Here is a 25,268-nt window from a genome sequence, read left to right on the forward strand (position 1 = left end):
GGCGGCCCCAGAGGAGAAACTCCACGCTGCCATTGGCTGCCCCCGAACAGGAAGTCAGGCAGATTGCAGCGTGACGGGGCCAGGCCCGCCACGACCAGGAAGCCGGAAGCAGCATACCGTGTCTGGCCCCGGGGCTCCCGAGTGCAAGGGAGAGCCCCGGACTGCCTGCTGAAATGAAGGGAGAGCTCGCGGCAAAGAGGACGTCCTGGCCGCCAGGAGACGCAGCGCGAGGAGAAGCTTCCGCCCCAGGAGTCCCGGTGAGTGCTGCTCCGGTTCTCCAGTGAAAGGGGGCATTTGGTCATTTCGAGCCCGGAGAGGCTCAGGGGCAGTGTTGGCATCTTGTTTTGTGAGCGCGAGAGAAGGCTCCGGGGGCCATTGTAGTGAGAGGGGGCGTTGGGGCACATTGCCGGTGCCCGCCCCTCCTGCCTGCGAGAGATTCATGGAGCCCAGAGAGGCTCAGGGGCTATTTGTTTCACGAGCCCCGAGAGGCTTCCGGCACGCATTATTGGTTTCGAGCCCCTGAGAGGCTCAGGGGCATATTTGATATTCCGAGCCCAGAGAGGCTCAAAGGCCCCATTGGTTTAGGGCCCAGAAAGGCTCAAGGTGGCATCCTTATGGTTTAAAGCCCTAAAAGGGCTCCGGGGGCATTTGTTCATTCTGAGTCCCCAGAGGGGGGACTCCGGTGCAGGCGGCATTTGTGCAGTGCCCCGAGAGGCTCCTTGCCCACGTTGTTGTTTAGAGCCCTGAGAGGCTCCCACGTGTCCCATCATTGTATTTACAGCTGCCCAGCAATTTGTGGGCAGCTGCCACGTTTAGGCCCCGGACTTTTGGACTACAGGGCGTCTAGCCCCATCAAGGCCAGTTGGCCTAGGGACTGCCACAGGTGGTGGCTTATGTAAGTTTTGCGCAATTGTGTGGTTTTATTTCACCTCTGAATGTGTTTTCATGCATCATGTGTTTTTGCGCTATTGAGTTATGTTCTGGCACCTCTGAATGTTATTATGCATCATGTGTCTTCCTTGATTTTACACCTCTGAATGTGTTGGTTTATGCATCATGTGTTTTTCCTTCCCTGCACCTCTGAATGTGTTTTTGATGCATCATGCGCCTTGTTATTACACCGCTGAATGTGTTTTTATGCATCATGTGTTTACCTTTTTCCCTACACCTCTGAATGTTGTGATGCATCATGTGTAATGTGTTCTTGCTGATACCCCTAAATGCATTTTATTCTTAGGTGGTTGTTCTTTCCAGTACAGGTGGTCCTAGTGAGGTCCTGGTCCCCTGCGTGACATTCTCCTAAGGTGGGTAGGGTTGCGTAGGTGGTACTTACCTGTTACCAGTAGTTACTGGTTGAGTGTTATTCTTGCTAATTTGTGCTACAGTGATTTTATATCCTTTTATTCTAATTTCTGACAGTATTTCTATTTCTACTAAGTGCTGATTATGACAGTGGCCCATGTGGCCCTGTCTTGTACATAATCCCTTGTGAATATTGCCCGTGCCAGTTGGCACAATGTACATGTGTGATTTCTATCTGATGTGATTTTGACAATACAGAAGTTATTTTATATAACCTTGTGTGGAGTTCCTTTTGTGGTGTGCCTAGGATGTTGTTGCTGTTGTGTGCTGGTGCAAATGCTTTACCCATTGCCTCCGAGTTTAGCCTTACTGATCGTTCCAAGCTACCAAGGGGGTGAGCAGGGGTTATCTTGGCGTGTGACTCCCTTGCCCTGACTAGAATGGTGGTTTCTGCCTGCTTTGGCGTCAGCCTTAGCCTACCAGAAATAGCCAGTTCCAACATTGTTGGTCAGCGGTGTGGATTAGGACTTGTGTTTGCGCAGTGCCACAGCGACAACTGGCTACATTACAAAACTCTGCATTTATCAGATAGTCACATGTTTGGGATTATTGTTTTTGATTTTGTTTTTCCTCAAGAGTGTCATTTTCAGATGGTGTTCCTGCGCTTTTATGTTTAGTGGCAGATGAGAGAAAATGACAGGGCGGGATGCCAGTAGAGGGGGAGGTTCCCATAGATTAGGAATCCCTTTCTGGGTCCAGTGCCCAATCCCTGTTCCTGTTCCTGTCCCTGTGTGGGTAGATGGAAGAGAGGGAGTGTGGAGGAGAAATGACTAGCTCAGGAGGGTGGTTATCGCCTGAGTGTAGTGTGTGTGTCTGGATTCCCCAGTATGGTAGGATCCAGTGGTGGCAGCTTAAATGTGTCCAGTGCGTGAAGTCCCATTCCCAGTTCCCAGAGTATGGTGCCTGGTGCTCAGTAAGAGGGGTACAGGTTGAGAGTCAGGGGCAGTGAGGAACTGTCTCACCTGTCTGGAGGGGGAGTGTGTGGATGAGTGGTGTCTTGAACTGGAGGAGTTGGTGTGAGTTATTTTTTAAGGAGCTTGCACGTGAGGTGTACCTCTGGTGGTGTGCAGGAGGTCCTGCAGAGGCACTGGACAAGAAGGTGGATGTCTGGCGGTGTGCTAGATGTCTTGCAGAGGCATTAGGGAGTGATTCTAAAAGTAGTGGCTTGTGAATCTGATGATCCTGTGTAGGTGAAGAGATTCATGTGTAGCCCAGCTAGGTCCCATTAGGATGGTAGGGGTGTAGAGGCTCACGTCCTGTCTCAGTGGAGGCGGAGTGAGTGTGGGACAGTGTGTCCCGCGTTGGCCCAAAACCCTGTCTCAGGGCCTGGAGGGTTCCCTAAGGGAGCGCCAGGTCAGGGGCCTAGGCTGTACTTACAGGTCATTTGAGGAGGATCATCCTGTGTCTAGAGGACGGGAAGTGTCTGTAACCAGAACTCCGGCGGTCCTGGTGTTGAGTAGTACCGCTCCTAAGTGGAGGGTGCAGAAATCTGGAAAGGGGTGCAGAGGGACGGTGTACTTCTGACCCCGGTGCAACCTGAGAGTTTAGATCCTAGTTTGGGAGATTAGGAAACTTCTAGGTCAAGAGGAATCTCTGCCAAAGTAGATCAGCTGAAGAGACTGAGGGGGTTGCCCTTGCTGTTTGATCTGGGGCTCACCTGCAGTCTGTTGTTTCTACTAAGGTGGAGGAAAGGGGATTTTGCTGTGTGCTGTGTCCCCCCACCTGCTTGAAGAGGGACTGTGCTGTGTGCTTTGTACCTCTGAAGTGAAATAGTTTCCAGATCCCAGGTGGTAGATCAGTTGATGGAAAGATCAGTGGTAGTCGTAGCTACACTGAGAGGGAGAGTGGAGAATGGCTATTGTGTGCCAGGGGTTACTGCCCCCCCACTCTGTGAAGTGTCCAGAGAGCTCTTGTTGAGAGAAATACATGTGGGTTCAGAATGGCGAAAAACCGGAGGGTGTCCCTGCCGTGCGGGCCCGTGTCCATGTTTTGTCGCCCAAAGCAGGGAAGCCCATCAGTGGAGTGATTGGTCTACCCTGTGTTTTGGCTGGAATGGGGTTGTGTTGAACCTGGCCCTTTTGGCAGGTTCACCCCAAAACTTTTTGCTTTTTCCTAGCCTGTTTCTGGAACCTGGTGTTGGTGATTTTAGGCCTTTGCGCACTTTTTCACTATGTTACAGTGTAAAGTGCGTGTGCTCTCTGTGTATGTGTGGTGAGTGACCTGCCCTCCCATAGGAATGAATGGGGAATATGTATGCCCATGGTAGTTCCTGATGTGTGGGGAATGTAGGGTCGAGTTTGGTATGTACGAACTCGTGAGATTGAATGCTGCGTAATGGTATATGTGGCATGAGTGTGTCTAGTGTAGAAGTGCCACTTCTAGAAGTTGGCATATTTGTGTAATTTGTGCCTGGCGTGTGATTGGTTGGTGAGCCTTGCCCAAGGGTGCCTGGGCCTGCTTGTGGATTGACTGTCTGGTTTGAGGGTGACAGGGGCTGGAGAGCCCCCAGGAGGTTGTCTGAGTCAGGCCATGGATGAAAGGCTGCATCTGCTGCCAGGGAAGTGGGAGGAGATAGCACCGAGGAGTGAATAGGGCTGTGCCTGCCTGACCACAATGCTGGCTCCACCTCCCGCTGGGCGACTGTCACCTCTGCCCTCACACTGAAAGGAGTTCCCTATAACCAGTTCTAGCTGGTTCTCACATTGCCTGCACCCTTTAGACAATGGATTTCTCTGTATAAAAAGGCTGCTGTGACACTCTAAAAATGTTCTTGTTTCTGACTTGAATCCTGCCAGGGGCGTGCTGCTGCTTGGGCCCAGGGGAATGAAGGGAGAGCCCGCGGCAAAGAGGACGTCCTGGCCGCCAGGAGACACAGCGCGTGGAGAAGCTTCCGCCCCAGGAGTCCCGGTGAGTGCTGCTCCGGTTCTCCAGTGAAAGGGGGCATTTGGTCATTTCGAGCCCGGAGAGGCTCAGGGGCAGTGTTGGCATCTTGTTTTGTGAGCCCGAGAGTAGGCTCCGGGGGCCAATGTAGTGAGAGGGGGCATCAGGGCACATTGCCGGTGCCCGCCCCCTCCTGCCTGCGAGAGATTTGTGGAGCCCAGAGAGGCTCAGGGGCTATTTGTTTCACGAGCCCCGAGAGGCTTCCGGCCCGCATTATTGGTTTCGAGCCCCTGAGAGGCTCAGGGGCATATTTGATATTCCGAGCCCAGAGAGGCTCAAAGGCCCCATTGGTTTAGGGCCCAGAAAGGCTCACGGTGGCATCCTTATGGTTTAAAGGCCTAAGAGGGCTCCGGGGGAATTTGTTGATTCTGAGTCCCCAGAGGGGGGACTCCGGCGCAGGCGGCATTTGTGCAGAGCCCTGAGAGGCTCCCTGCCCACGTTGTTGTTTAGAGCCCTGAGAGGCTCCCACGTGGCCCATCATTGTATTTACAGCTGCCCAGCAATTTGTGGGCAGCTGCCACGTTTAGGCCCCGGACTTTTGGACTACAGGGCGTCCTAGTCCCATCAAGGCCAGTTGGCTTGGGGACTGCCACAGGTGGTGGCTTATGTAAGTTTTGTGCAATTGTGTGGTTTTATTTCACCTCTGAATGTGTTTTCATGCATCATGTGTTTTTGCCCTATTGAGTTATGTTCTGGCACCTCTGAATGTTATTATGCATCATGTGTCTTCCTTGATTTTACACCTCTGAATGTGTTGGTTTATGCATCATGTGTTTTTCCTTCCCTGCACCTCTGAATGTGTATTTGATGCATCATGTGCCTTGTTATTACAACGCTGAATGTGTTTTTATGCATCATGTGTTTACATTTTTCCCTACACCTCTGAATGTTGTGATGCATCATGTGTAATGTGTTCTTGCTGATACCCCTGAATGTATTTTATTCTTAGGTGGTTGTTCTTTCCAGTACAGGTGGTCCTAGTGAGGTCCTGGTCCCCTGCGTGACATTCTCCTAAGGTGGTTAGGTTTGCGTAGGTCGTACTTACCTGTTACCAGTAGTTACTGGTTGAGTGTTATTCTTACTAATTTGTGCTACAGTGATTGTATATCCTTTTATTCTAATTTCTGACAGTATTTCTATTTCTACTAAGTGCTGATTATGACAGTGGCCCATGTGGCCCTGTCTTGTACATAATCCCTTGTGAATATTGCCCGTGCCAGTTGGCACAATGTACATGTGTGATTTCTATCTGATGTGATTTTGACAATACAGAGGTTTTTTTTATATAACCTTGTGTGTAGTTCCTTTTGTGGTGTGCCTAGGATGTTGTTGCTGTTGTGTGCTGGCGCAAATGCTTTACACATTGCCTCCGAGTTTAGCCTTACTGCTCGTGCCAAGCTACCAAGGGGGTGAGCAGGGGTTATCTTTGCGTGTGACTCCCTTGCCCTGACTAGAATGGTGGTTTCTGCCTGGCTTTGGCGTCAGCCTTAGCCTACCAGAAATAGCCAGTTCTAACAGGGGTGAAACCCAGAAACAGGTCCTAGGATGCTTGTTTCCAGTCCAGAGAGGACCTGGCATGCCAGTTTGGGCTGGGCTGCTCCCATTGGGCGCATGGTCAAAACTGATTTGCATATGGCTGGGTTCAATCTCGAACGGCATGGAGAGCAAAACAACACTGGATGTTTGCCCAGATCTTTGTACCGGGATGAATGTCTGACATTGTTCTGCCTTCAGTCCATCGATTGTTTTTTTTGCATTTGCCTCCCGGATGGTGCCAGACATCTCAACTCCTCCCTTTTTCTAGAGACTTCTTTTGGGCTATCTTTGGGCTTCTTTTGTTGGTTTTGGGTGTTTCCCTAGGTCTCCATGATCTGTTACATCATTTATCATGAGACAGAGGGAATCAGAAATGTGTTCTGTGTCCCCCTGATTATGCAGTCTTGGGATATCCAAGTTACATGCAAGGCTTGGTTGGTTAGTTGCTAGGTCTGATATGGGGATGAGCGCATTCAGCATTCTACTTTCACCTGGAGCTGCAATGGACCCTGAGGATCCCTTCTTTCCTAGGCACCCCCCCACAGACCACGTCCTGCTTCATTTCGGCACATTTGAACCATGCTATTCAGGGCTTGTAGCTCAGGACTTCTTATGAGCTTCATGCTTCAGTCGCTATTTTGGAGGAGTATGGCCTGGTGTCCAGACTTTTGAAATTGGCAAAACTTTAGAAAAAGGTTAAGAAAACATTGCTAGGAACAGAAGAACGTGAAGAGCCCAGGGATAAGGCAAAAACATGTTTGCCGAAGTCTGTCAAGTGTAGGGCTGGGAGGAGCTTGTGGAGTTTCCCTCTGTGGAATTCCCCGGAGATAGCTGAAAATACAGCCAAACTCCACAGAGTTTCGTGAGCGAGTGGAGTATCGCTGGGTGAGGCAATTGTCCACATTTTTTCTCTCACTCATCTCCCTTTCTGCCATGCAAATAAGCCTAATAGAGGACCCGTGCAGCCCTGCATTATTAAAAGTGATGTTGTGATGAGAATTAAACCCTGCCGGAATTAATTACTGCTTCTACCGTCGTCTGTTTCTATGCCAAAGCGGAGTTAATCCTTATTCACTGTTCACACGCCATGTAACAATAGAGGGTGTATCTGCCCCCTCAGCCCCCAAGTTTATTAATTAAATTATCTCACCACATCCATCCTCCCCAGTGTTAAACAAATCCCATTATTTATAGCATACCAAACGCTGTATGAAACAAGTTACCATTACTGCTACACAGATAGGTTTGTGTACAGCTGTGCCCAGAAGTAAATGCTTTAACTTTGAATAAGCCATTATTTAAGTCAGCCAAGTAAAGATTAAACATTAGGGCAGCCAAAATACATTCCTGCTTTAGCCCATGGGTTGTCTAGAAGATGTTTTTTTAGGGCGCCTTATTGGAGGAAACTTTGACTCTCACTCAGGACTTTACATTTTAAATCATGATGGCTCTAGCAGTTTAGAGGCTATAGCCCAGTTGGGGAGCTTCTGCCACAACCTTGCTCTGTCAATTCTATCGAAGGCGCTGGTGTATTCAATGAAGGCTGCATAGAGAGTTAGTGCTTGATTTTTGTTTTCTGCTTTGATCAAGGGGGAGAGGATCACCAAAGTATCTTCTGTGCCACTGCCTTGTCTAAATCCTGACTACTTGATGGGTATTACAACATACAGAGGATTCACAACTAGGCCTGGGTGGTGAACTCCGCTCCCTTTGTGGAGTTTGTGGAGTTTTCTGCACTCTGTGCTCCCCAGAGCTTGCGGAGTGCAGGAAACTCTGCTCCCGTAGTGTAGTGGAGTTTTTTCCCCACTCTGGAACGATAAGTGTGCAAGCGCGAGCTGCCGCTTGGGAAGAATTTCTACCTGAGCAGCAGGAAGACTAGTGCGAACAGCAATTTGCACTACACTACGCCACTTGCGGCTCAGCAGAATGATTGTATAGCATAGCGAACTCCGCAAACCACGCCCTCAAGTGACCTATCCTCGAGCTAAATTAGTCTCAATGAAAGTTAACCTCTCTTAAGGAAATCCATTATCATCTGTGCACTCTGAACATTTTTATGATTTTTTAGCTCTATGTTCAAATGCTAAAAAAAGCTGAGAACTTTTTAGTAGTCTAAGTAGATATGGCAACACCATTTAATAATAATTCTCTGGTCTGTAAATGAACATTTGGTTCTATTTCTCCTCAAAATCAAGGCCTGTTGTCCAAGGTTTGCACTCTTAAATTAAAATATGTAGGCCTAGGTTACAATTGTAAATCTTCTCCGGTCCCCAGCCTGCTAAACAAAATGCAGAATTACACAGTCAATGTCACCTCCTTCCTGCCTTTTGGGTAAGGTTAAAAATCATCTGAGTTCCCGTTACATTCTGTTTTTTTCTGTGTATGTATTCAGTAAGGTGCTCAAAAGGTTAGTAAGTAATTAAAGTTCACGATTACACAAATATAATTCTTGAAACTGTTAAACATCGTGCCTCCTGAAAACTTGCTGCATACAGCAGACTTGCAATTGGTACCAAGAACGGTTGTATGGTTTATTTTAGTGTCTATTAAAAGTGATAGTAGAAAGATAGAAGGTATGAAATTCGAAGTAAAAAAAGTCATATCATATTGGATGAAGACTTCCAGGCTGGTAGAGGAACTTTGCAGCAGCTTTGTAATTTGTTTACTTAACCTCTGAGTAGGTATTGCATGCAAAACAACAAAAGAATAAAACATTCACAAATGAAACGTTTTTTAGCTCTCAAAAAAACAATTATTTACAGTACAAGCGACAGCTTTCGTTTGGTTAAAGAAATGAGTGGTGGCAAATTCCAATGATGAGTAAACAAAATAATCGCGTGCGTGCATCACACGCAGAATTATATGTTTTCACATGAAATTGTTATGTACCTGATGGTCTTTCCTGGATCAGCTTCTAACACCCATGTGCAATGAACATTGTTGTCATAAGGTGCGGGGTATCCTGGAGAAAGAATTCTTCCAGATGCGACAGCATGAACTCGCCCACCACATTCAGCTGTAAATAAGGAAATACATTAGAAAACACATTTTGCTTATATATTGTCAGCTGATACAATCACTTTAAACATACTTCACTAAGTATATATAAAAACAAAAAATAAAACATTAATTGCAGTATTTCAGTTTCACTGGCAGAAAAAAAAGTGACATACATAAATTGACATACTAATCTCTGAACCTCTTTTAATACATAAACATTAATGAACAGAGAAAGAGTAGTTAAAGCCATTATAAACATTTCACTGTAAATGACGTCAGTATGGCCATCCATGCACTAAATTCTTTCCATCAATATATATTTTTTAAGTTCCTAAAACATTTGGGTCAGTTTATCCAAAAGTCTGAGAGAGAATGTGTGTTCGAGTAACCTGTTAAGCATACAAATGTCTTGAAGCTGGGTGTGTGAACATGACGCGATGAGTCTGTAAAATCTAACAGGTGAAGCAATACGCTGTTTTCAGTAGTACAGATGATGAACTAGTTCATGATGGTAGACATTTTGAGAGTTCTGAAGCCTGACTAGGGGCACCGAGGAGCCACCACTCCTGTTTCTCTGAAAAGAGAACCAAAGCCTTCACGTCTCAAAATGTATGTTATTTATTTTATTGATTGGTTTGTTCAGCAATTGCACAACAAACAATAAATGTAGGAACGGGGGTGGGGGTTAGTGACGAGGCAGCAATTTTAATATGTGGAGGCATGCTTGTTGGAGACTTTTGCTCCTGCAAGGCCTTATCGTGAAAGAGGATAGCCTTCAAGCATCTTGTAAAATTACCACACGTAAATGATGGCGTTGGTAATATTGCAAACTATTAAGTTGTGGACAGTTGTGCGATTTGCATTTTTTTTACTCTTGCTCGCCAGTGCTAGAAATGTATATCTGGGCGTGCACTTTTACACATGGTTGAGATGGCAGGAAGCCACCTATGGGATATGTTTGAGTCTACAAATATTTTCAATACATTAGTATAATAATAGTTTTGTTGGATGTTAGTCACTCTATGGAGACGACAGATCGGAAATCCCCTGAATATTTTGAAGTCAAAGTAAAAGTTATATATCAAGTGATCATCAAAAGTGTAAAAATGAATTCCAAAATGCTGACTGTGAGAAGAAGAGAATGTGCAGTATATAACGTAAGGAATGCAGAGACTTGTGGTCAACTTTCTTCAATAAAATACAAGAACTTAAATATGAAATATTTGCACAATTTATAAAAAGTGTGTTAAATATTAACCAGGAATAATCCATTTTAGAAAAATTAAAGACGATTCATTCATGACATATAGCACTGTAAATGGGGTTTTTGCAGTTTTATAATGCGCAAACTCGACCCGAAGGCGCGCTTTACATGAACACCAGTACAAGGACGTATTTGTTTTTGGTAGGCACGGGGAGATTAAATGGTTTGCCCAGAATAACAGGACGATGAGCCAACGCCGAGGCTCGGAGCAACTTCCCCAGCACCAAAGTCTGTAGCTCTAGCCGTAAAGCCACCATTTCTCCCAAGATTCGTCGACCACTATTAATTAGGCATCTTGAAACAAATACCACCTGTCATATACCGAAACCAGAGCCAAATTTCGAGGGGGTGGGGGACGGAGGGAGCTACAAAAAAAATCGTGGGGGATGACTCTTCCAGCAATATGCACAGTGGAGATGCACGGGCTCCAAAAAGGGGTGAAAAGTTACTAACAAAGCCTCGTTAAAAAGTAAATTGTCTTTTAAAGGACCTGTGAAGTACTCGGGTGCGGCTGAGCCCGGCAAGCTGTCTCAGCCGGGCTGACACACACGAGGGAAGAGGGGTGGGGGCGGAGAGAGGAGCGGGCAGGGTTTTGTCTGAAGCCCTTTGAGTCCAACGCGCCTGACCGTGACAAATATATTTTCAACTGGTAATTCGCTAAATCTGCATAGTGTGTTTCCTTTTGTTTCTTATTGTTTTGGTCCTTTGAATTTCGTATCTGACGCATATTGCGTCCTCAATAACTGCCGCATCTTATGCTAACATTGTGCGTCACTGTACTTCCGGTGTAGCGACAGAATGTTAGTTGTAATCCAGGGCATCAAGCCTCAATTGTAGAATAACTGAGATGAAAGGCTCAGATACACGTGCAGGAGGACCCTTTCTGTTCCATCGTCAGTTACGAGATTGTGGGAAATTATGTTTATTTCCAATTCAAAGTGAATTTCATGCAGTTTAGAACACTTCAATCTTGGTAGCCATGCCCCAGGACCGATGACGCAAAACGATGAAGTACATTCATTTTTAACATGTAATCAGATTAGATTTACCTATTTCAATTTTGATTCTTCCGAGTTATAGGAACATGTCCTTAGTGCAACCATCTAACTGAATTCATGGCTTACACATGTGGGAAAAAGAACAATAGTGAATAGTCCCTTTTAACACCTAGTTGGAGGGGGGGGGGGGGTCACTTTGCCATTGGTATGTGATGTTGTGGTCTACCCATGGCATTCTGCAAGCAGATGATGCCTGAATGCTTTTGAAGGGGATTCAGGTGAACTCGTCAGTGATAAGGACGATTGATTTCTGAAATAGCTTGGTAGTCACCAGGCTGTCCCCTGCCTTTTCGGACTTTGCTAATCAAAATATGCTTTGATCCTAATGATACTAACAAGCACCCGCTTTCAATCTGCCATGCTACCTGCCAGAGCACCCGGAGGAGTTGTTTCTATTTCTATTCCGTTTGAATATTTGCTCTCTGGAACTGAGCTTAGGCACTTAGAGAGTATCTTGCCCTAGCAGGAATGGGAAAGTGAGCCAATATTAGAGGGGACAAATGCCTGTTGGAAAGACAATGATCAGGAGGTTGGAGAAGTTTCAGACGCAAAGAGCGTTCTACCTAGTTCACAAGATAGCCAAGTGGCCTCTTCGTCATCTCTAACAAGACATCAACAACTTATTCCAGAAAACTCCAGATTAAAACAAAGGCTTTTATGAAATTAGTTTTTTGGATGGAAAATGTATGAATAAAATGAAAATTAATGACCGCCTAAAATCAATAATACCAGTACTTGTGAATTGATCAATTGAAATGCTATGGTCCCAGGTGAAGCGAATTAAGAAACATTTACCTTCTCATGTAATTCTTCTCTATCTACACATCGTGAAAGCATTTAGTCTTAAGGCAATACTATTTCCATTTCTTTTCATTGGGTCTTGTGGCTTAATTAGATTCAGTAAAAAATTAAAGTCCCAGTAAATTCTCTGCGGGGAGGGTTGGTGATCTGGGAAAAACAACAGTCTTAGAAACATCAGATTTGCGGTCAGGCATTAGGCAAGAAATTTACCCATGAGGAAGGTATTGGCCTCCTTGAAGCGTGCTAGAGAAGGGATTCGGATGGCAGGTGGGAAAGAGTTCCAGATTCTAGGTGTTGCCCCGGTGAATGCCCTATTATAGGTTATTTTTTTCAGAAAAAAGGTGGGTTGGAGTACAAGGTTTCTGGCGGACCGGGAGTTCCTGCTTCCTCCAGATACCACTAGTTGTTTGTGCCAGATAAGCAGGGGAGTTTGAGTAAAGAGCCTTGTGTGTGATACTTGCCAATTTCAGCTGAATTCTGGCCTCTAGGGGGAGCCAGTTCAGTGCTTTCGAGATGTGGTCAAATTTCCTAGTGCCGGTGAGTAGTCTGGCGGCCGCGTTGAGGCAAGCTTTTAAGGGTGCTAGGAATATCTTGGGTAGACCAGTGAGGGTGGAGCAACCATATTCCAGTTTGGAGATGACTAGTGCTTGAACTGCCAGTTTCAGGTCTGGAGCCTCAATGAAAGGTTTTAGCTTCCAAAGGTAGCTCAAGTGAAATCTAGGTGCTTTAGCCATTGAGGTAATGTGGTCCCGCATGTTCAAGTTACAGTCTAGGATTATGCCCAGGGATTTGGCAGAGTCCACAATGGTCGGCAGGCAGTTTAGGGCTGTGATGGCCTTGATCCAAAACTGAATCTCAAGGTTGGCTTTAGAGGGGGAGATTAGGAGAAATTCAGGTTTTTTTGCGTTGAGTTTTAGTGGGTTAGTGGCTAGCCATTGGACAGTCAATTTCAGGGCCTCGTTCAGGGAGAGGATCTCCTCAAGCGAAGAGATCTTGATGTATATTTGGGTATCGTCCGCGTACATGTGGTAGGAGATGTTGGCAGTACGAAGAACTTCGGGGAGAGGCTCAAGGTAGAGATTAAAGAGGGTGGGGGACAGGGTTGATCTTTGGGGGACTTGATAGGTTGCCGTTGATGAGGAATCTCTGGGATCGATTATGGAGAAAGGACCTGAACAATTCTAAGACTGCACCATCCAAACCCATCCTGAGATTAAGGCGTTCGAGAAGTTTATCGTGGTTGACCGTGTCAAAGGCGTAGGAAAGATCTGGGAGGATTAAAAGGTAGGTCTTGCCTTGGTCTAGAAGTTGGAGGGCATCGTCCACAATGTGGAGCATAGTGGTTTCAGTGCTGTGCCCCAGTCTGAACCCAGATTGGCAGTCATCAAGTAGGTGGAAATTATTGATGTACTGACTTAGTTGTTGCTGTACACATTTCTCAAGAACTTTGGCTAGTAGTGGGAAATTGGAGATGGGGCTGAAATTGTAGGTGGAAGATGGATCCAGGGATGTTTTTTTGAGAATAGGGAGGACTTGGTCGGCTTTCAAGGGGTTCGGAATCGATCCCTGTTGTAGGGAGGCGTTTATTATTGCAGTCCAGCAAGGAACAATGGATTGAGAGACAGCAGTGAGGCAGTTGGAAGGAAGTGGGTCATTAAAGTGATTGTAAGGTTTTAGGGTGGAGAGGATTTTGGAAATGGAGTCTTCGTCATAATATTCGAAGTCAGACCAACGGGCTTGGTTTTTAGTAGAGACCAAAGGCGGTGGACCGGGGGAAAGGGGGCGGGTCCGGAAGAGGTTGTGAATAGGAGGTGGCACTGAGTTCAATTCCTAAAGCCGTGGATTTATCAGCAAAGAAAGAGGAGAATTTCTCTGATGATATTAGAGATTTAGGGGGATTCTTTCAGTGTTTTAGCCAGTTTGTTGGATTGGTGTTTCACCAGTTCAAAGAGTTTACGGGTTATTATTGGCGTTGCTCAGTTCAGATCTGAAATATTATTTTTTGGGAATTAAGGATGTGCTTGTTGTAGGAGTTTCTCGCCTGGCGGAGAAGTTTAAGATGCGTCGCAGAGGGGTGTTGTCTCCATATTCTTTCGCATTGTCGTAGGGACCTCCTCTCCATGTTGAGGGAACCAGTGAACCAGGCGTTCCTGTCTTTGACTTGTGTTCTTTTTAGCTTCTGAGGGGCAAGGTCGTCCAGATTGATCGATATAGTTGACGAGTAATGCTCATTTAGGTCGCTGACCGAGGTTATGTGCAGGGGGGGGGGGCAGATTTGCAGCGAGCCTCCAGTTCCATAAGGTTGAGATTTTTAGTGTCTCTGGTCCATTGTTTGGGGATCACCGGTTGCCGTGTTTTAGTCTTGCGGGTCCCAGGTAAGATGAAGGAGATGGAGTGGTGTTCAGACCAGTCACAAGGGTCTATGGAGATGAGCTTGACTGAGGATTCCTTAGAAATGATCCAGTCAAGGATGGCCCCTTTTGAGTGAGTTGGCTGAGTGCAGGCTTGAGTTAGTGCTTGGTCGGTTAGTTGGTCTTTGATAGCGTTGACGTGGGGATCTTTAGTGTCATTCCAGTGCAGGTTAAAATCACCCAGGAAAATCTCTTTAGCATTGGAGGAAATCTTAGTTGTGATGATTTCCAAGAGGTGATCGGTAAAAGAGTTGGAGCCTGGAGGGTGGTAGAAGATGTGTAAGTTGCAGAGATGTAGTGAGCTGCAATAAATGGAGAGTGCGAGGTATTCGCAGGAGTCAGTGGTGTCCTTTGAGAGTTCGGTGACAAGGAGGGAGGAACAATATATGCAGGCGATGCCTCCTCCTTTCTTGTTGGAGCGTCTGTCCAGTCTGGCGATATTGTAGTTTGGAGGGACTAATAGGTCCAGGCAAGGTGAGGAGTATTCATTGAGCCAAGATTCTGTTAGTATAGCTAGGTCTAAGTTTTTGTTTAGGATGAGGTCAGCAATATCAGCGGCATGCTTGACTGCTGATTGTCAATTGATTAAGAGACCAGATAAGGGGGGGTCTGGAGTCGAGGTGGCTGGGGACTGGACGGACAGGGCTACCGCCGCAAGGTTGCTTTTCATCACAATTCTGTTATGGAGGGTTGGTGGCCTGTTTGGGTTAATGATGACCGTGCTGATGGGGTGGGCCGGACTCGTGTTATGTGGATAAGGGATCGCTTGGGCAGAGTTGTGGTCTCGGAGGATTGCTAGGATTTCCTTTCCCGTAAGGTCAAGGGGGTTAGAAGTGGCAGAGGTAGCGGTGTATTAGAGTGCGAGAGCACGGGATTCATCCTCTGAGAGGTGGCAAGGTTGTTTGCGCGGGTGAAGATGTCTCAGAGGTAGCGGGAGTGGGTGCTTGGGAGACTCGGTGATCGTGGGGGGGGGGTGATTTGAGGTTAGCAAGGGAGAGCTCGGCCAGGTGAAGGAGGTTCATAAGGTCCTGGATGGAGCTATGGATGCTCTGCGTTAGTTTAGTCGCTCTGGAGTGTATAGTTTCGAGATCCATTAGATCTGGGGGTGCTGGCTGGCGAGGGGGCAAAGGTTCAGGAGCAAGAGCCGTCAAGGCGGCTTCTAAGGGTGGAAGGGGAGATAGGTTGGTTTGGATAGACTCCAGGGTCTTTGGAGTATCTAGCTAGCGAGTTTGGTGGATGGCAGGTGAGGAGGAGGTTGGAGGACTGGCGGCTCTGCTGGAGTTGCCCGGGGGCGAGGGTATAATGGTGGGGGTGATCAGTGTTGGGAGACTTTTTCGTGATGTGTGTTTTGTTTTTCATATGTACTAAAATCTGGTTTGGAGCTTTAAGTTCTTAATTTCTTGATTGTATTGTTGTATGGCTGGTGTTGGACCAGAAGTGAGAAACTACCCTTCCATCTGCGTCATTCCACCATTCCACCATTTTCCCTTTGAACCCGAACATATTTACATTTTGATCCAGTTTCTGGGGCCCCAAATCTCTAAGCACACCAATTTCTTTAGATTGGATGCTTCATAGGGGTAGCAGTGGTCTGTTTTAAAATGGGAAAATCTTCATAAGTCTCCACTCGGATGCGATCTCAATTAGGTAGCCTCATTTAAAATCGCCTGTACATGCTATGGCTCGCTGGAACATTATTCCCCCCTTTAAGGAGCAATGGTTCACCAACAGAAGCTGCCCACTGGTCTCCCTAAATCTAGCAGCTAGGGTGAGAATGGGGCAGTTTGGGATTCAGTGCATCTAACATGCATTAACAATATGTGCAGCAACAATGTAATACACTTTGTGAAAATGTTTTTAAATCTTAATGCCAAATCCTTCACATGCACTACTAGTGCACCTGATGTCCATGTCACCTGTGTTCATAAACACACACACATACTTTTATGGCAATCTGAAAGCTGGATGCTACCTACAAATATTCATCACTGTCTCCCCATATGAGGAGTGCATACGGCTAGTAGGGACTACTGAGCCTCAACCTTGGCGGTTGCCTGGGATCCCCCAACTACAGCTCTGCGAATTGGGCCAAGTACACCCATTCTTCACTTCACTGTCTGGATGATGAGAGTGAGCAATTCAAGTCATATCAGGTTGGCCTTGTGGTCGGCTGAGACTCAGAATTCAAATGGGTAAACAGCAAATACATAAGTGAAATTCCATTAAGCCACAACTCAGTGCTATATGTGGGATATACAGCACTACAGTTAAGGTATTGTACTGATACAACAGGGTTTCTAGACAGACGGACACTTTAGATGCAGTCACAGGAACAGGTCCAATATGGAGCAGTCTAAAATACACTGTCTAGTCTGTTCTAATGGGAGGGATGCCACAGTATCAACAAAGACACAGCAAAACCTGTTAGTCAAGTTCTAAATGATTGGTCTGTTTATATGTTACTTAAGTGTACTTGGCAAGTCCAAGAGTGAATGGGCAGCCTTCAATTGCCTGGTGTGGGCAATTTTGCTCTGGATTACAGGGGCTCGCTTGGGCAACACCAGGTCAGGCCAAACGGAAACTAAAGTGGCATGGACACTATGATCAGGTCCAGGAGTTCCAACTGGGGATATACATTCCCCTGGTCCATGGTGCAGGGCTACAGTCCTTGGGTGCAGCAAATAACTCTGCTTTCCTCTGCGGTGGTCAGTGGAGCAGGTAAACAAGCAAGTTATATGTGTAAGTTGGCTTTCCTTAGCATACAGCGATGGAGAGAGGTCCTCAGGAACGCTCAAATCAGCTCTGGGCACTTGCACACAGTACTTAACTTCTAGAAGTGCCTTTCCTGTCTGCCACCTTGGCAGCTGCATTACCCTCCGCTGTAAAACAGCTCTTGTGGAACAAGTTGCTCCTTCTCTCTAGTGATGAGGTTGGCTCTAAGTAAAAGCAACACTTACATAAGCACAACTGTGAAGCTCTGCACCTGGCTGTTTTCAGCCTTCTTGGATGCGCCAATCTAGGGGATTTTTTCTCACTAGCAAATGAATCCATTAACTCAACCACATGTTCCCACCTTGAACCAAAAAATAGTGCTCCGGAAGGGCTACTCAGCAACATCCTGATGCAAAGGTTAGCATAAATTGGTCAAAACAGCCCAGTTTCTACCCCTCTAAACATCATGCTCTAGTGTTATTCCTACCAGCTCAGAGATGCATGCGATACACTTCCACTGTCTGGGGAGGCTGCATCATAACTTCTCTCTTGTGCTAGGTCAAACAAGCGGGAAACTAAAATGGATCCCAGTGTTTCAGTATTCATACACTTGAAACATGATGTCCTATTTCCATTCACCATATATACATGCACTCCTTACTTACATAAAGGGATGTCAGTACAGGGATTGGGCAGGCTATGATGGCAAAACGTTACATGAGCGGGCCTACGTGCATCACACACTCACTTTGAACAGGGAAAAGGGCCTATCCGATACTACTGGTTAACAAACGGTATGCTGCCACCACCGCTCACAGTAAATCTCCCTAAGACACAGACAGATGGTCATCTCATGTCTGCTGAAGAGTAAGATTTTTACATTCCTCCTGACACCAGAGCCATGCCCTTAGTCTCATAGTCCAATTCAGCCCTAGGCCTCACCATTTCTTACCCTGTTCGTTTTTGTTACAAGGCCTATCTGGAACGGGTCCACTTAGTTTACTGGCACAGCAACTCCCTGGAAAGGGGCCTGGTACTCTTCCCAGGCTCTATGAAGAGTAAACGTGTGACCCTGCCTGAATTGGCTACATTTCCTAAATGCACTCATGCAGTAAATGCGACTGATTTCGGCAGATAAATTTGTGAGCAGCCCTGCGGTGCACTGAACATCATTTGGACTTTGAACTGCTTGGACAAACTGTGGGTGATTCCACAAGGTAGAGCTAAATACTGTCCAGTTCGGCTTGGCTGGAGACAAAAGTGAGGGATCTGCTAGAGCTCTGAGGGCCTGCCCTATTGCTACTGCTGAACTGTCCATGTGTAGAAGCCCTCAACCTGAACTATTGATGAAATGTGAGGTTATGCTACACATGAAGTACATTGCAGTTATGCACAATCGAATGGAAATATGAAAATTGTTCTTAGATAAAGAAAAGTAAAACTCACTCTGGTCGTGAAAAGAAACTCTGTAGTCTTACCTATGCATGTTGGTACAGGTTTATTCCACACTCTTCGATCTCCACTTAAACATGTGATATTGTTGCTCCCATGCATCGTGTACCCAGGGTTGCAGCTGTATAATACTGACGTTTCAGCAAAATGCCCTTCATCTCTGATTTTGTAGCCATAATGCGGAACCCCAGGGTTCTCACATTTAACAAGATCAAAGCCTATGAAAAGAAAATAAATTACCAGAAATCATTATAGAACTATATGATTGCAAATTTGTATACAATAACACTAATATGAAGTAACAGTATGACATGGAATTACAAATAGAGTGAGTCAGACCATTCATAAACAAGAAGGCTACCATGCACAACCAGATAATGAATAATTTCACTTTTGTATCTTAGTTAAGCATTTACATTACATTACATTACATTACATGGGGATTTGTAGAGCGCAACATACACCAACAGCTTCCTTGGCGCTAAGAAGTGAGTGGAGAGTACAGTGCTATGCCAGAGACAGCTAATTAAAGGCCATGGTAAAGAGCCAAGTTTTCAACAGCTTCCTGAATCGCAGGTAATCTTCTTCACACCTGAGAGGAGCATTTGCGTAACAAAGCACCATGAGGCTCTCCTGGTGCATGCCATGCTCCAGTGGCACTTCTGCAATGAAACTGGAAATCCCCGAGACATAAATTGTGGTGTTGTTGTAGTTTGTGTTTTGAAGAATTTTAGACAACCTAGTAGAATAGCATTGCCAAGAACGCTTGTAGTACAGTGAAAGATTGGCAATACTATATACAGAGATACTTGGTTTCATTATCCATAAATGTTGCCTATTGTGCAGACATATGGAAGTGTTTCATGATAACCATGCTGCCTGCATGGAAGTCATTATTGGGTCGCCAGGGGTCTCAACTGCGACTCTGGTTGCCTTTTGTGACATATGGCTCTGCCTTTGGCCCTGGCTGCAAAGGTGGCAACATCTTTGGGAGGTACTAGGGGCAATTCGTCCTTTTGCACGTTGTTTGGTGGTCCACTTTCTTTGTTTTCTTTTTTATTACACTAACAGTGTTTAATACTATATTATTCATTGATTGTGTAGTAGAAAATTGAGTACAATTAGCTGGAATATGACCCCCGCCCCCGGGCAGCTGAGGTAAATACCATCTGCTTTTAAATGCATGTTGTATGTGCTTGCGGGTGAGAGTGTGTTTATTTAAGAGACTGTGTGTGTGTATGTGAGTGAAAGTAAAGGCCAAATGGCGTGGGGTGTCGCTACTGCTGGCATTTTGGTGAATTCATGTCCTCGGCTGCCGGTGGCTGTAGGTGACACCAACATAAGTCATTTGTATAAAGAATGTCAAGATAATACCTAAGTCAGTTAGAAACAGTGTAACATAACATTAGAATTAACATGCAAATAAACCTAACAAGGCATTAATGTCAAACAACATTTCCACCATAATATAATGCTGTGAATAAAAACCATGATGTTGCATCAGTGCCATTAGTCAATCAAACGTAACCAGGCTTCACCCCTATCCAAGATACTCTAATAGATATTACCAACCGTACATTTTAAGATTAAGAGGATACTATATACCAAAGAACGGAGCTCTTGCCCGTCTCCTACTTATTGACACCTTCTGCGCTGGATTTGCATATCATTGTTTTTTCGACAGTCTAAGGAGCACTCCTTTGGATGAAACTCGTTAGTGCAGTCCTACACAAATGAAGACCTGCCTCTGACTGCCCTTACTATCTGCATTGTATCCATTATGTCTGCATACACACATCAAATCTGAAGAATACAATAATTAGACTACTTGGGAGGGTCTAAAATAATCTTCTCTCAAATAAATCTTTGCTTGCATAACCAGGATTAGACTTGGCTTTTACAGCAGGTTTATTCCCAGATTTTTTGCTTTGCAGCCTTCTGTTTCTGACCTGTTTTTGTTGATTTTATGACTCTGGGCACTTTACCACTGCTGATCAGTTCTAAAGTGCATATGCTGTCCCTGTAAATGGTATGTATGGATTGGTGTTTCCATAATTGGCAGATCTGATTAGTCATTTCCCAGTACGGTGCACTGTGTGTGCCATGGGCGTGTAAATCAAATGCTGCTAGTGGGCTTGCGGTACAAAAGGGGGTGGCAGGGTATGCTCAGACGTGAGTCTCTTGCTCACTTTGCCACTGGATTCAAGCAAGCCGGGCTGAAGACTGCTGAAATGCCAGAAACCGGTCCTCGGAAGCTTGTTTCCGGTCCAGGGAAGGCATGGCTTGGCAGTTCGGGCTGGACTGTTCCCATGAGGCACAGGGTCAGACTGATTTGCATATGGCCATGTCTGAACTGGGGTGGCAGAGTGGGCTAAAGAACGGTGATGGAATAAACCCAGATCTGTTGACTGGGTGTGAGTGTTTGATTGGTTCAGATGCTCCGTCCATCACCACCCCCTTTTGTACCACTTTGTTCGCCATAAGTTGGCAGGGTATGCTCAGACATGAGTCCCTTGCTCACTTTGCCACTGGATTCAAGCAAGCCGGGCTGAAGACGGCTGAAATGCAGGAAACCGGTTCTCGGAAGCTTTTTTCCGGTCCAGGGAAGGCATGGCTTGGCAGTTCGGGCTGGACTGTTCCCATGAGGCACAGGGTCAGACTGATTTGCATATGGCCATGTCTGAACTGGGGTGGCAGAGTGGGCTAAAGAACGGTGTTGGATTAAACCCAGATCTGTTGACTGGGTGTGAGTGTTTGATTGGTTCAGATGCTCCGTCCATCACCACCCCCTTTTGTACCACTTTGTTCGCCATAAGTTGGCAGGGTATGCTCAGACGTGAGTCCCTTGCTCACTTTGCCACTGGATTCAAGCAAGCCGGGCTGAAGACGGCTGAAATGCCAAAAACCGGTCCTCGGAAGCTTGTTTCCTGTCCAGGGAAGGCATGGCTTGGCAGTTCGGGCTGGACTGTTCCCATGAGGCACAGGGTCAGACTGATTTGTATATGGCCATGTCTGAACTGGGGTGGCAGAGTGCGCTAAAGAACGGTGATGGATTAAACCCAGATCTGTTGACTGGGTGTGAGTGTTTGATTGGTTCAGATGCTCTGTCCATCACCACCCCCTTTTGTACCGCTAGTTGGCTTGCAGCACTGATTGTTTCACCCACATAAGCAGCTTGTAAATGTAACTCAAGCCTGCCATTGCAGAGCCTCTGTGCAGTCTACTACTGCCATGTCGACTTGGCAAGTGCACCCACTTGCTGGCCTTACTCTACCCTTTTCTTACAGGTTAGTCACCCCTAAGGTAGGCCCAAGGTAACCCTGTGAGCAGGGTGCAGTGTAAGTGAAAGGTAGGACATGCCCTAATGTGTGTGACATGTTCTGAAAGTGAAATACTCCATAAGATATAATGGGGAGTTTGCTTATAAGCATAAGTGTCCCTCGGAACCAGATAGGAAAATAAAGGTTAGTATGCCTGAACTCAGAGTGCTAAAATGAATCTTTTATTGAGGGTGAATTTTACAATCTGTGTTTGAAAATACCACTTTTAGAAAATAGGTATTTTCTTGAATAGCCATCCAGTGTGCCTCTACTAAGATGTGTATTAGCTGTCTGGCTTTGAAGTGACATAGGATGGGGATGTGCAGTGGCTCCAGAAAGTCTGAATGAGTCAGGGCTAGGTTGAATAGGTCTGATGTGCATTTGGAGTGGTGGGAGGAGTAGCACCTGCTCCTGAATAGGGCTGTACCTGCCTTCCACAATGAAGGCTCTGACCCCCTGTGGTGTGTCTGTAGCTAGTGCTCACACTGACAATGGAGGTTGCTGTGCAGTTGCAAAGTCCTCCCCCACAACTGGTTTAGACTGGGCTCAGAACCCTGGGCCAGGAAAGAACAAAATGATTTACTCTTTAAAAAGAGGGACCCAGACCCCAAACTCTTAGATCACTTCTGGAAATCAAGAAGAACCTTTGCCAAGTAGAAGAGCCAGAGAAGCTGAGGAGGAATACTGACCCATTTGCTGTTTGCTATCTGGGGTTGGCCTGCAGTGGCTACTTGCTGACAAGGAAGGAGAAAATTACTTAGCTGTTTGCTGTGTCCCCTGCTTGAAGATTTCCAAAGGATTGAATTGAGCTTGCCTCTTGTTCTAAAGTCTCAGGGACACAAATAATTCACCACCAGTGCCCCCCCTGAACTCCTTTGCTGGGAGTTCTAACCTACTGTGAGGTGCCTGCCAGTGTTCTGGGCCTCAGAAGGTTGTGCTAGGACTGGAAACTACAAGAACTGTGAAAATGAATGCATCGCCTGTTTGTGACGCATAACAGTGGTGTGAGAGAAAATTTCCAACACATTACCGCAGCCAAAGAATCGCCGCAGTGCCTGCTCGCGGCTAAAATATCTACCATGCAACGAATCATGTGCACTGCTCTCTGACGTCCGAGATCACCGCACCGATTCTGATGCAGGCCTGGTTGTAGAAGAACAGACACATCGCACCGGATCGTCATGCAACGCATCGAAGCGCCAAGTCTGTTGCAGCGTTAGGGCGCAGTAAGAAACCGACGCATCACCTCCCTAAGCAGTAAGAAACCGACGCATCACCTCCTCTCCAGTAAGGAACCAACGCATCACCTCCCCTGCCCAGGTGTAAGGAACCAGTGCATCACCTCCCCCAGAGCAAGGAACCGACGCATCACCAAGTGTAAGGAACCAGCGTATCACCTTCCCTGTGACCCTGTTTGCTTGCATTTTCCGATCCATCCAGGGTACTTTGTGTAAAAATGTTGCATCTCACATTTTCTTCATAGCATTGCCAAGAACGCTTGTAGTACAGTGAAAGATTGGTAATAATAAAGAGATACTTGGTTTCAGTATCCATAATTGCTGCCTATTGTGCAGACATATGGAAATGTTTCATGATAACTGTTAGAATTGGGGTCTCTGGTTGGCGCAAGTATTCACTTGTGACAAGCAGGGACCCTCTCCTGTAAGTCAGGGCGAAGGATGACCCCTTAGAATTACCCTTGCTCACCCTCTAGGTGCGATGCGTGAGCAGCCAAGGCTATTCTTCAGGCGTTATTGGGTTAAGCATTTGTAATCACACACACAGTAAATGTATCAATCCCCCCACAAATGGACACCAGGCTGTGGTTATGTAAAAATACTTCTTCGTTATATAAAAATATATCTCTGCAGGCAAGATTTTACCACACAACCAATATAACGTTTTTAGCTTAGGCCACAAGATTGGAAAATAATGGCAAGTTCTCTTTTGGGTTGTAAGCTGCTTTCTTCTAACGCGGTTCACTTAAAATAGTTCTTTTTGTGGCAGCTCAGGTACTCTTTTAACCAAAGGATAGTGCCACAGTTCTTGTTATGCAATATTTGGGGCCTCTTGCCCCATTCCTGGAAGGTACGGCGCTCCCAAGCGCCTCTGTGCGCTTCGTAGCGCTCCTCTATGCTCCGCACGGAAGAAAACCCCGGGCCCTACCAATGCTCACGCCTCTCGCGTGAGCGGACCAACGCGGCGTACAGCTTCCCGGCAGAAATTATGAAGCGTACCTGCTTGGGAGGGAGATGCGAGGCGTAAAGATCTTCTGAAGAGGAATGCGAGGCGCACTCTCCCCCTCTGCGCTGCGCTGTACACACGGGGAAATCAAGCGTTGCGGGCCCCGAGCCCGGTGCAGCTTAAAGACTCGTTGTGCAGGGGGGTCGGTGCGCTGATCAGAGGGCGCGCTGGGCACTGCAGGCGTACGCTGCCTCAGAGAGGGGCGCAAGGCGATCCTTGTTGCCCCGAAGGCGAGGGGCAGGCGTACTTAGTACAAAGTTACAGGCTGACGGGGAAATCAGACGTTCCGGCCCCGAGCCCGGTGCAGGATCCTTGAGAGATGCTTGGATTCCTTCTTGGTTGGACAAGCCGTGCACGGACAGTGCGACTCGTTCCTGTAGGCGGATGTCCTCAGATCTTTACTTTTCAGCGGGTGCGTGCACACGGGCAGACGCGGCCCACAACCTCAGTACGGACTGAACTGAGGTCTCCCGAGAGGGGGGGCGGCGCGGCCTGTAAGGTCTCAGGGTCGGCGAGCATGACAGCAGGACACGTAACTACGTGCGGGCGGCTGTCTCGGCAGGGTTACCGGCCTCAGAGGAATTCCGGTGGGAGGGGGCGAGTGAGCGCTTCAGCGCGCTCCAGTGGCAGGCAGGGGCAGAGGACAGGCGGCCTGACCCGGGGGCAGAGAGCGACTCCAAGGAGCGAAGCTCTCACGGGTAAAGGGCAGGCGAGCTCCCGAGTGCCACAGCCCTAGGAGGGGGCGATGGGGGCGCAGACTCAACTCCGGCGGGAGGCACACACGGCTCAAAGTTCAAAACGAGCGAAGACACAATGAACCCACGGGTCCTGGGGTTCAGTTCAGGGGGAAAGCTCAGTCAAGCCCTTGGAGAAAGTTTCAAGCACAAGTCTGCAAAGTGTTTTTCAATAAGTCTTCTCCCCTCCTTCCTCAGCAGGGCAGACAGCAGGCCAGTCCTTCCAGCTTCTTCTTAGTCCTTCTAGTTGGGCAGAGGTTCGTTGTGGGAAACAGGATCTAGTTTCTTGGGAGCAGGGCTCCTATACTTGTACTCAGTTTCTTTTGTTCTTACAGGCCAGGGGGGCCTCTGCATAACTTCTTTCAGTCCTGGAGCACTGTGTTGGGTAAACTTGAGTCTCTCCTTTCAGGGAGCAGGGATGGCACATCAGACGC

General features: G+C 46.8%; 1 protein-coding gene across 1 annotated transcript in view; it reads right to left on the bottom strand.

Moving 5' to 3' along the window:
- Nucleotides 1-25,268, bottom strand: part of CSMD1 (CUB and Sushi multiple domains 1) — a 4,503,734-nt gene that overhangs the window by 1,732,242 nt on the left and 2,746,224 nt on the right. Inside the window, exons 24-25 of the mRNA XM_078647516.1 lie at nucleotides 18,563-18,754; nucleotides 8,728-8,854 (exon numbers count right to left, since the gene is read on the bottom strand). Of these exons, the coding sequence (XP_078503642.1) occupies nucleotides 8,728-8,854; nucleotides 18,563-18,754 (319 nt within the window). The remainder of the gene's footprint in view (nucleotides 1-8,727; nucleotides 8,855-18,562; nucleotides 18,755-25,268) is intronic.

The sequence above is a fragment of the Lissotriton helveticus genome, chromosome 6 (genome assembly GCF_964261635.1).
Source record: "Lissotriton helveticus chromosome 6, aLisHel1.1, whole genome shotgun sequence".
Taxonomy (NCBI): domain Eukaryota; kingdom Metazoa; phylum Chordata; class Amphibia; order Caudata; family Salamandridae; genus Lissotriton; species Lissotriton helveticus.